Source organism: Natator depressus, chromosome 28 (genome assembly GCF_965152275.1).
Source record: "Natator depressus isolate rNatDep1 chromosome 28, rNatDep2.hap1, whole genome shotgun sequence".
In the NCBI taxonomy this organism is placed as follows: Eukaryota; Metazoa; Chordata; order Testudines; family Cheloniidae; genus Natator; species Natator depressus.
In genome coordinates, this window is record NC_134261.1 from 1,429,661 (window position 1) to 1,441,228 (window position 11,568).

Consider the following 11,568-nt stretch of genomic DNA (forward strand, 5'->3'; position numbering starts at 1 on the left):
GGAGGATTTTTATCAAACCTTCCCCAGGAAAGGAGATTGTAAGATTTGGGAGGATTTTGGGGGGAAAGACGTTTCCAAACGGGCTCTTTCCCAGTAACCGGTGTTAGACGTTTGGCGGTGGCAGTGATAAAGTCCAAGGGCAAAAGGTAAAATAGTTTGTACCTTGGGGAATTTTTCACCTAAGCTGGTAAAAGTAAGCTTAGGAGGTTTTCATGCAGGTCCCCACATCTGTACCCCAGAGTTCAGAGTGGGAAAGGAACCTTGACAGGGTGCAAGGACATATGGGGGTGCAGGACCACATGGGGATGAGGCAGATGTGTCTGAATGGGAGTGGCTAGGGGGCAGCCAGGGTCTGCATGGGGGAGGCTCCCTAGCAATCCCTTCCCTCCCCCCAAAGAAAACCTGTTCCAGACTTTCCCCCACCCAAACCCAACAACCCTCCAACTTCACACCCAGGCTCCTTCCCTGCAATTTACTCCCCCCAGCCTTTGCCCTGCTTCTGAGGGGGGCAGGGAACACCGTTCTGTATTGTAGTTTAAATGAATTGTTACTCAAAGCTCTGTATTAATATGGCCCGTAAGGAATCGATTTGCCAAAAAAGCATTTCCTGAATCTTTCCTGTTGGCTGTACTCTTACAGACACACTTGCTGACGGGTACTGTGCAATAAATGACCAAAAATAATTGAAACTGGTGTGATTAGATTGTGTTATTTTTGACAGATAAAAGATGCAGAGTTTGAAACTAGGGTGCGCAGAATTGTTACTTTTGGGGGCGCAGAATTCCCCCGGGAGTAATTGGGGCATTTGGGTTTTCTTCCCTAAATATAGCACCGTCCATTGGTCTTTGTCCAACTTCAGTTTGACCCAGTTCTATCCAGATCCCTCTGAATTTTAGCTCCGTCCTCCAAAAAAGCGTTGGCAACACCCTTGTGACGAGTTGGGGCACAGAAACCCCCTTGGGAGCTGCCTCCTGATGTGCTGGGACTACCCCTGAGCCCGTTTTCCCTGCCAGCGTGGGACTTCCGCGCCCTGTCTTGTCGAGCCAGACCCGCCCGCCTGCTGCAGACACAGACCCAGGTCTGAACCACATCCCCCACACGCTGCAGGCTGAACTGAAAACAGCCTAAGAAATGCTCCAGTCGCCAGCACCCAGATACCCAGCTCCCAGTGGGGTCCCCAAATAAATCTGTTTTACTCGGTATCAAGCTTATTCGGGGTAAACTCATAAATTGTTCGCCCTCTATAACACTGATAGAGATGCACGGCTGTTTGCTGCCCCGGGTAATAATACATGCTCTGGGTTAATTAATAAGTAAAAAGTGATTTTATTAAATACACAAAGTGGGATTTCAGTGGTTCCAAGTAATGACAGACAGAAGAAAGTAAATTACTGTCATAAATTTCAAGGGAAGGGTAAACACCTTTAAAATCCCTCCTGGCCAGAGGAAAAATCCTCTCACCTGTAAAGGGTTAAGAAGCTCGGATAACCTCGCTGGCTCCTGACCCAAATGACCAATGAGGAGACAAGATACTTTCAAAGCTGTGGGGCGTGGGGGAGAAACAAAGGCTCTCTCTGTCTGTGTGATGCTTTTGCCGGGAACAGAAAAGGAATTTGAACTTAGTAGGTAATCTAGCTAGATATGCGTTAGATTCTGTTTGTTTAAATGGCTGATAAAATTCGCTGTGCTGAATGGAATGTAGATTCCTGTTTTTGTGTCCTTGTGTAACTTAACGTTTTGCCTCGAGGGATTCTCTATGTTTTCAATCGGATTACCCTGTAAGGTATTTACCATCCTGATTGTACAGAGGTGATTCTTTTACTTTTTTTCTTCAATTAAAATTCTTCTTTTAAGATCCTGATTGCTTTTTCCTTGTTCTTAAGATCCAAGGGTTTGGGTCTGTGGTCACCTCTGCAAATTGGGGAGGATTTTTATCAAGCCTTCCCCAGGAAAGGGGGTGTAGGGTTTGGGGAGGATTTTGGGGGGAAAGACGTTTCCAAGTGGGCTCTTTCCCGGTTATATATTTGTTAGACGCTTGGTGGTGGCAGGAATAAAGTCCAAGGGCAAAAGGTAAAATAGTTTGTACCTTGTTAACCTAAGCTGGTAAAAATAAGCTTAGGGGGTTTTCATGCAGGTCCCCACATCTGTACCCTAGAGTTCAGAGTGGGGAAGGAACCTTGACAATCCCCAAGCAAAATAAAACAAAAACACGCAAGTCTAAGCCTAATACAGTAGGAAACTAAATGCAGGTAAATCTCACCCTCAGAGATGTCCCAATAAGCTTCTTTCACAGGCTAGACCAGTCCTTCCTCTGGTACAGTCCTTGTTCCAGCTCAGGTGGTAACTTGGGGATTTCTCATGACTGCAGCCCCCTTGGTTCTGTTCCACCCCCTTTTATAACTTTGGCCCAAGGCAGGAATCCTTTGTCTCTCTCTGGGTCCCCACCCCCTCCTTCTAAGTGGAAAAGCCCCAGGTTTACGATGGATTCCAGTACCAGGGGACATGGTCACATGTCCTGTGAGACCCCCCCAAGCCTTCATTTTTCCTGGCCTGACTCACAGGAAGGCCTGCAAGCAAACAGCCACCCACAGTCAATTGTCCTGGTCAATGGGAGCCATCAAGACTCCCAACCACCATTAATGGCCCACATTTTGCATAATTACAATAGGCCCTCAGAGTTGTAGTTCGTATTTCTAGTTTCAGGTACAAGAGTGATCCATTCATACAACTAGGATGACCAGGATGACCACACTGCGTAGATCATAAGCTTTGTCATGAGACCTTACAAGAGACCTTTTGCATGAAGCATCTTCCAGTGACGTTATAGTCACACTCATTAGCATATTTTCATAACATCATATGGACTGCAACGTCACACCCCGCCTCATCCCCATCCCGGCCCAGCTTTGTGTCATCTGCAAACTTGGTAAGGACGCTCTTGAGTCCTGCAGCTAAGTCGTTCATATTTGGTTTTGTTTTTCTTCGCTCTTTGCCGAGCTGTCGAAGGCAGTTCCTTCTCCCCGGGCGTGTCCGTGTGGGGTGAAATCACCAGTTCACCGATGCTTGCTGTTCACAATGGCGTCTGCCACATATCGTTCAAGGTTCGTTCGGGTGGGTTGGGCCAATGTGGCTGTGACAAAGTGGGGATTTTCCCTTGTTATGTTGTGTGTGTCCTGCTGTTTCGCGTGGATGCTCTGTGTGCCTCAGTTTCCCTGTGTACTGCACCAATGTCTAGGTGGTGGGAATAAGCGTGTGTGACTTTGGCAGAGGCTGCTCCAGCTGCCTGCAGGGATGCTGTGGCTGCCCCTTCATCACCTGAGACCCAGGAGGGGGATGTGACCAGGTGACTCTTGGCCCAGGAAACAGAGACAAAGGACGGAGGAGCAGCAACGGGCCAGGCAGGGGCCAGGCAGCTGGAAGGAGTCGGTCTCGGCTGGCTTGGGGCGCAGGGGGAGGGCAGAGTCCTGGCTCTGGGCTCCCCTCCCCCCAAGATGGACTTGGCTGAAAGTCCCTGATTTCTGTGCTAACAAGCTCCGAGAGAGGAGACTTCCCCAGAGTCCTGCCTGGCTTCGTAGGGAGCAGGTCCAGAGCATCGCCCGGGGACGCCGTGACACCGCCCCACCCCAGAGCCCGCATCCCCAGCCAGATCCCTCACCCCCCCACACCCCAATCCTCTGCCCCACCCTGAGCCCCCTCCTGCACCGTGAACCCCTCATCCCCGGCCCCACCCCACAGCCCTCACCCCTGCACCTGACCCTCTGCCCCAGCCTTGAGCCCTCTTTTGCACCCCAACCCCCTGTCTCAGTCCAGACCCCGCACCCTAACTCCCTCCCGGAGCCCGTCCCCCCCACATCCCCTCCTCCTGCCCCAGCCCAGACCCCGCACCCAAACTCCTTCCCAGAACCCGCCCCCCACACCTCCTCCTCCTGTCCCAGCCCAGACCGCACACCCCAAATCCCTCCCAGAACCTGCCCCTGGCACCCCAACTCCCTCCCAGAGCCCGTCCCCCCACATCCCCTCTTCCTGCCCCAGCCCAGACCCTGCACCCCAACTTCCTCCCAGAGCCCGTCCCCCAGGAGTCCTCTAGACTGTGTGGTTTGTAAAAGTTGGTTGTAGAAAGGCGAGAGAAGAATTAACTTTGGAGCAGGTCTCTGAAGCAATTCGGGGAGACTTTTTCCCGACACCATCCTCCCCCCAGAGGGGAAGAGACCAGGCATCGCGGATCGGCTGCTAATTACTCGATACCGTCTGCGACGATGCTGCCCATGGGAGCCAGCTGCGGTCACTCAATCAGGGTGAACTGCAAGCAGAACGGGGCAAACATACCCCACACGCTGGTGGATGAATTTGCCCAGCCAGCCCAAAACAGCTTGTAGAGTACCTCCCTGGTTACTCAGAAGTCCAGATAATGCCGTTCCTTTAAAGTATCCAGCCTCCGGCCTCCACCCAGACACACCTGTCAACCTTTGGATGATAAATTCTGAAAATCTTCTCTCATCATTGTGACAAAGCTCTGTCCTTGCCTCCGTGGGTCCCACGTTTCCTGGCGGGTTTCGCTAGCCTCAGAGGCTCACTGTGACCCTCCACGTAGCCCTTCTCTCTCTAGAGACAAGGGTCACAGTCTGCTGAGCCATTTTCATCATAAGCCAGCGAGGGGGGTGAGGAGAAGTTATCCTTCCTTGCACAGTCTCTGTTGTCTCCCAGTCTCAGTGATTAATCAGGGTGCAAAGGTGGGGGGGAGGAGCCCGGGCCCACCCTCTACTCCGGGCTCCAGCCCAGGGACCCTAATAGTAGCAGCTGTGGTAGCTGACCTTTTAGAAACATGACATGTACAATTCCCTGGGCTACTTCCCCCACAGCAGCCCTCACTTCCTCAAGCTCCACTTCACCCTTACCTCAGGGCCTCCTTCCTTGTGCCCGATATGGTGTGTACTGCTCAGCCTCTCCAACAGCACAACTTCCTCCCACAGCTCCTGACATGCACACCCACCTGACTGACTGGGAGGCTTTTAACTAATTTCAGCCAGCCCCTGATTGGCTTCAGATACCCAATCACCCTAGCATTCTCCCTGCCTTCTGGAAAGTTCTTAATTGGCCCCAGGTGTCTTAATTGACCTGGAGCAGCTTCCCTTTCACTTAACCTGGTACCAGGGATTTGTTTAGCCTGGAGCTAATATATCTATCTCCCACTACTTTTCTATAGCCATCTGGCCTTGCCCTGTCACATCATATAAAAGAAAACATTCTCCTGACCCCAAAGGACCAAGCCCCAGACCCAGGTCAAATGATAACTCAGATCTTACCCCAAATACACGCTTACAGTCAATTCTTATTAACTAGACTAAAATTTACTAAAAAGGAAGAGAGAGAGAGAGAGAGGTGGTTAAAAGATCAATCTACAGACAGGCTTGAGTTCAATTCTTGAGGTTCAGATACACGGCAGAGAAGAGCTTGTAGTTGCCAAAAGTCCATCGATTAGAGTCCAATGTCCATGTTCAGGGTGACTCCAGTCAGTGACTGGGGATCTCAATCCTTATGGCTTAAGGTTTCCCCCTCTTGAAACACAAAGCAGATCGGAGATGAAGAAGGATCGGGTCCCAGGGTTTTTATACATTTCCAGCAGCCTTTTGGCCTGAGAAAACCATAGTCTTGACTTTCCTTCTCCCAAACATCATGGCAATTAGCACAAGGTAATTTATCCATTAAACAGTTCAGATACAGCTTACCACAACCTTCACACAGACATAGAGACAACAATACAATTTCCCTCAAGTGTCTTCCTAAATACTAATTGTGACGAAGAGGGACTGTTCTTAATATTTCCTCTGAATAGTGTGGGGGTGCCTCAGTTTCCCCTAGGCAGTTCTTAAGTATCTAGGTGGTGGGGTAAGGGAGTATGATCATTGCAGAGCCCTAGAGGACAGGTGTGGGCAGGGGTCTGGACACAGAGAAGGGCCGACACCCTGTTTCCTGGCCACGGATGGCCTGGGCCCTTCCCCCCTGCAAGGTGAGAGCTAAAGAGTTGGAGAACAAAGGAATCAGGTGACCTCCTGGCCCGGGAAAGGGACAAAGCCCAGAGGAGCGGGGGGCTGGAGGGAGTTTCAGTTTGGGGCTGGCTGGGGACATGGAGTGAAGGGCAGACGGGGTTGTCTGGCTCACTGCCCCCCAAAATGGACCCAGCTGAGGGGTCCTGTTCTCTGCACCTACAAGCTCTGTGTCAGACCATGTCCCTGTCGTCTAATAAACCTTCTGTGTTACTGGCTGGCTGAGAGTCCCATCTGACTGCGGAGTTGGGGGGCAGGACCCTCTGGCTTCCCGAGGACCCCGCCTGGGCGGACTCGCTGTGGGAAGCGCACGGAGGGGCAGAGGAGGCTGAATGCTCCGAGGTCAGACCCAGGAAGGTGGAGCCGGGGGAGCTGTGTGTCCTGCAGACAGGCTGCTCCCAGAGAGGAGACTGCCCCAGAGTCCTGCCTGGCTTCATGGGGAGCAGGTCCAGAGCATCGCCCGGGGACTCCGTGACAGTCACACCATCTCAGACTCGAGGTAATGATTTGGGACGTTCTAGCCCCGTGGCTGAAATCTCAGCCGTGGCCGGTTCAGACAGCAGCACGCTGGCTTGCCTCAATCTTTCCCCAGCCGGAGGTGTTGTGTTCCCACGGATTTCGTCCACACACGGCCGGGAGGGAAGGAGCGAAGTGACCCCTGCTTTGGGTTCTGAAAACGCCGAGTGTCGAGGCGAGGGGAAAATCAACGCCTGACCGGACCCTATCCAGATACGGCATTTCCGGCTCTTGCCTTTTTTTCAACCTTTTCCCGCGTGCGTTTGCCAGGGGACGCTGGAGACCCGACCCTGGATCTTCACATTGTGGTGAGTTACCGTCTTTGAAGGAGCCACAGGACACCGGGGTCCTCTCCTCTGCTGGGGGAGGAGAGTGGAGTCTAGTAGTTACAGCGGCGGGGGTGGGGGAGCTGGGAGCCAGGACTCCTGGGTTCTCTTTCCAGCATTGGGAGAGGAGTGGAGTCTAGTGGGTTAGAGCGTGGGCAGGGAGGCTGGGTGCAGGGTCTTCTGAGTTACGTATTCAGTCCTGCCCCAGTATTTGTTCAACACACCCTGGGCTACTTTCTGCCTGCCTTTCTTCCACTTTCAGCCAAGCCGCACGGGGAGCTGGGCCAATTGGGGGTTTTTTTTGGCGATCCTACACCATGAGGCTCAAGCCGAGACAGAACCTGCAGGCCAGCCCCAGCCCCAGCCCCGGCCCCGGCCCCGGCTCAGTGGAGCTGAGCGACGGGACCTGCACCTTCCGCTTGAATTATGCCGCCTACCAGGCCGAGTTCCCCCAGCTACAGAGCTACCGGTGCCGGGAGCTGATCCCAGGGGACGGCGTCTGCTCCGGGCCCCTGGGGCAGCCCCTGCTGCTCCTGGCCGTGAAATCCCACCCAGCGTCCACCGCCAGACGGGCCACCGCCCGCCGCACCTGGGCCCGGCCCAGGCTCCTGGGGGGCTACCGGGTCTGCCCCGTCTTCCTCGTGGGGGTGTCGCCCGACCCCTGGCACATGGGGCTGCTGGAAGAGGAGAGTCAGGAATTCGGGGACGTGGTGCTGTGGGATTTCGCCGAGAGTCACCCCAACCTGTCACTCAAGGAACTCTGCTTCCTGCGCTGGGTGGGGGCGCGATGCGGGCAGGCGGATTTCATCTTCAAAGGTGAGCCCGGACGCCTGGGTTCTCGCCCCGGCTCTGGGAGGGAAGGGGGGGCTGGTGGGTCAGAATGGGGGGTGAGCTGGCAGCCAGGACTCCTGGGTTCTCTCCCCAGTTCTGGGAGTGCAGTGGGGGCTGGTGGGTTAGAGCAGCGGGGGCTGGCAGCCAGGACTCCTGGGTTCTCTCCCCGGCTCTGGGTGGGCAGTGGGGGCTGGTGGTTTAGAGCAGAGCGGGCTGGCAGCCAGGACTCCTGGGTTCTCTCCCCGGCTCTGGGTGGGCAGTGGGGGCTGGTGGTTTAGAGCAGAGCGGGCTGGCAGCCAGGACTCCTGGGTTCTCTCCCCGGCTCTGGGTGGGCAGTGGGGGCTGGTGGTTTAGAGCAGGGCGGGCTGGCAGCCAGGACTCCTGGGTTCTCTCCCCGGCTCTGGGTGGGCAGTGGGGGCTGGTGGTTTAGAGCAGAGCGGGCTGGCAGCCAGGACTCCTGGGTTCTCTCCCCGGCTCTGGGTGGGCAGTGGGGGCTGGTGGTTTAGAGCAGGGCGGGCTGGCAGCCAGGACTCCTGGGTTCTCTCCCCGGCTCTGGGTGGGCAGTGGGGGCTGGTGGTTTAGAGCAGGGCGGGCTGGCAGCCAGGACTCCTGGATTCCATATTCATTCTGCTTCCGTTTTTGTACAACACACCGGGGACTAGTTTGTGCTTTTTTTCTTTCACTTTCGGTCAAGGCTCGACGGGAGTGGAAATGATTCGCTGGAGCCGTCCGGCATTTCTGAAGAAAGTGTTCGTGGTGGGGACGGTGGTCGTGGTGGGGATGGTGGTCGTGGTGGTGGGGGCGGGTTTAGGGAGTGGCGGTTTTGGGCTGCTTTGGACCCTGTACATCAAGCTGAGACAGAACCTGCAGGCCAGCCCCAGCCCCGGCCATGGCCCCGGCTCTGTGGAGCTGAGCGACGGGACCTGCACCTTCCGCTTGAATTACACCGCCTTCCAGGCCGAGTTCCCCCAGCTACAGAGATACCGGTGCCGGGAGCTGATCCCAGGGGACGGCGTCTGCTCCGGGTCCCCGGGGCAGCCCCTGCTGCTCCTGGCCGTGAAATCCCACCCAGCGTCCACCGCCAGACGGGCCACCGCCCGCCGCACCTGGGCCCGGCCCAGGCTCCTGGGGGGCTATCGGGTCCACCCCGTCTTCCTCGTGGGGGTGTCGCCCGACCCCCGGCACATGGGGCTGCTGGAAGAGGAGAGTCAGGAATTCGGGGACGTGGTGCTGTGGGATTTCGCCGACAGTCACCCCAACCTGTCACTCAAGGAACTCTGCTTCCTGCGCTGGGTGGGGGCGCGCTGCAGGCAGGCGGATTTCATCTTCAAAGGTGAGCCCGGACGCCTGGGTTCTCGCCCCGGCTCTGGGAGGGAAGGGGGGGCTGGTGGGTCAGAATGGGGGGTGAGCTGGCAGCCAGGACTCCTGGGTTCTCTCCCCAGTTCTGGGAGTGCAGTGGGGGCTGGTGGGTTAGAGCAGCGGGGGCTGGCAGCCAGGACTCCTGGGTTCTCTCCCCGGCTCTGGGTGGGCAGTGGGGGCTGGTGGTTTAGAGCAGAGCGGGCTGGCAGCCAGGACTCCTGGGTTCTCTCCCCGGCTCTGGGTGGGCAGTGGGGGCTGGTGGTTTAGAGCAGGGCGGGCTGGCAGCCAGGACTCCTGGGTTCTCTCCCCGGCTCTGGGTGGGCAGTGGGGGCTGGTGGTTTAGAGCAGGGCGGGCTGGCAGCCAGGACTCCTGGGTTCTCTCCCCGGCTCTGGGTGGGCAGTGGGGGCTGGTGGTTTAGAGCAGGGCGGGCTGGCAGCCAGGACTCCTGGGTTCTCTCCCCGGCTCTGGGTGGGCAGTGGGGGCTGGTGGTTTAGAGCAGGGCGGGCTGGCAGCCAGGACTCCTGGATTCCATATTCAGTTCTGCTTCCGTGTTTGTACAACACACCGGGGACTAGTTTGTGCTTTTTTTCTTTCACTTTCGGTCAAGGCTCGACGGGAGTGGAAATGATTCGCTGGAGCCGTCCGGCATTTCTGAAGAAAGTGTTCGTGGTGGGGACGGTGGTCGTGGTGGGGATGGTGGTCGTGGTGGTGGGGGCGGGTTTAGGGAGTGGCGGTTTTGGGCTGCTTTGGACCCTGTACATCAAGCCGAGACAGAACCTGCAGGCCAGCCCCAGCCCCAGCCCCGGCCATGGCCCCGGCTCTGTGGAGCTGAGCGACGGGACCTGCACCTTCCGCTTGAATTACACCGCCTTCCAGGCCGAGTTCCCCCAGCTACAGAGCTACCGGTGCCGGGAGCTGATGACAGGGGACGGCGTCTGCTCCGGGCCCCCGGGGCAGCCCCTGCTGCTCCTGGCCGTGAAATCCCACCCAGCGTCCACCGCCAGACGGGCCACCGCCCGCCGCACCTGGGCCCGGCCCAGGCTCCTGGGGGGCTATCGGGTCCACCCCGTCTTCCTCGTGGGGGTGTCGCCCGACCCCCGGCACATGGGGCTGCTGGAAGAGGAGAGTCAGGAATTCGGGGACGTGGTGCTGTGGGATTTCGCCGAGAGTCACCCCAACCTGTCACTCAAGGAACTCTGCTTCCTGCGCTGGGTGGGGGCGCGCTGCGGGCAGGCGGATTTCATCTTCAAAGGTGAGTCCGGACGCCTGGGTTCTCGCCCCGGCTCTGGGAGGGGAGGGGGGCTGCTGGTTAGAGCAGGGGGGTTGCAAGCCAGGACTCCTGGGTTCTCTCCCCGGCTCTGGGAGGGGAGTGGGGGCTGGTGGGTTAGAGCAGGGGGGGCTGGGAGCCAGGACTCCTGGGTTCTCTCCCCAGCTCTGGAAGGGGGGTGGGAGCTGGTGGGTTAGAGATGGGTGGGCTGGCAGCCAGGACTCCTGGGTTCTCTCCCCAGCTCTGGAAGGGGCGTGGGGGCTGGTGGGTTAGAGATGGGTGGGCTGGGAGCCAGGACTCCTGGGTTCTCCCCCCGGCTCTGGCGAGGCCATCCGGCCCCCAGCTGCACCCTCCCCAGCGTCTTTTCCTTCCTCCAGGGGACGACGACGAGTTTGTGAACCCCCCCGCCCTGGTGACCTACCTGAGCCAGACACCCAACGCCTCCCAGGTCATCCACGGTAACATCCAGCGACATTCAGTCGTGATGAGAGCTGGGAAATATCGTGTCTCCTCCACCCTGTTCCCCCAGGGCAAATACCCCTTCTTCCCCTCCGGGGGCGGGTTCCTCATGCCCAGGGCCAGCATCCCGGCCCTGGCCGCGGCCACTGAGCGCATCCCCGTCTTCCCGCTGGACGACGTCTACTTCGGCTTCCTGGCCCTGGCCGCCGGGCTGCGGTACCGGCACGATGACCGATTCCGGGTCTTCAGCATGCAGGATGAGCTGTGTCAGTACGCGGAATCATTGTTGGTGCACGGGGTGTCGCTGGACAGGGTGGAGGAGGTGTGGAGTGGGTTGTACAAGGAGCAACGGTGCAATGGGATGGGGCCTCTCCCCTCTTAGGGGCAGCAACTCCCACCCAGCCCCAGGGCGGGGACTGGCTACCTGAGGGTGGCGGGGAATGGGGCATGGGGCCTGTCCCCTCTAGGGGGTGCTGACCACATGGGAGTGGCTGGGTGGGGGCACAGAGACACATGGGGAGGGGGTACAGAGCCACATGTGGATGGGGGCAGGATGTGTGAGTGGGGCTGCAGGGCCATAGGGGGAGTGGGTGTCTGAGCTGGGGTGAGGGACATATTTGGACAGGGGGTGTGTTATAAATATCAAGGGAAGGGTAAACACCTTTAAAATCCCTCCTGGCCAGAGGAAAAACCATTTCACCTGTAAAGGGTTAAGAAGCTCGGATAACCTCGCTTGCCCCTGACGAAAATGAGCAGTGAGGAGAC

The 11,568-nt window shown here is 57.4% G+C and overlaps 1 protein-coding gene across 1 annotated transcript; it reads left to right on the forward strand.

The window, feature by feature from the left end:
• The first annotated feature begins 7,203 nt into the window (after nt 1-7,203).
• Nucleotides 7,204-11,185, forward strand: LOC141978770 (uncharacterized). Its single transcript, XM_074941086.1, has 4 exons — nt 7,204-7,702; nt 8,412-9,050; nt 9,685-10,329; nt 10,722-11,185. The coding sequence occupies exons 1-4, from the start codon at nt 7,204-7,206 to the stop codon at nt 11,183-11,185; spliced, it is 2,247 nt and encodes a 748-aa protein (XP_074797187.1).
• Nucleotides 11,186-11,568: the final 383 nt, after the last annotated feature.

Coding starts and splice junctions, on each gene's coding strand:
- LOC141978770 (XM_074941086.1), top strand. CDS start 7,204: ATGAGGCTCAAGCCGAGACAGAACCTGCAGGCCAGCCCCAGCCCCAGC. Junction 9,051..9,684: donor GGCGGATTTCATCTTCAAAG/GTGAGCCCGGAC, acceptor CTTTCGGTCAAG/GCTCGACGGGAGTGGAAATG. Junction 10,330..10,721: donor GGCGGATTTCATCTTCAAAG/GTGAGTCCGGAC, acceptor TCCTTCCTCCAG/GGGACGACGACGAGTTTGTG.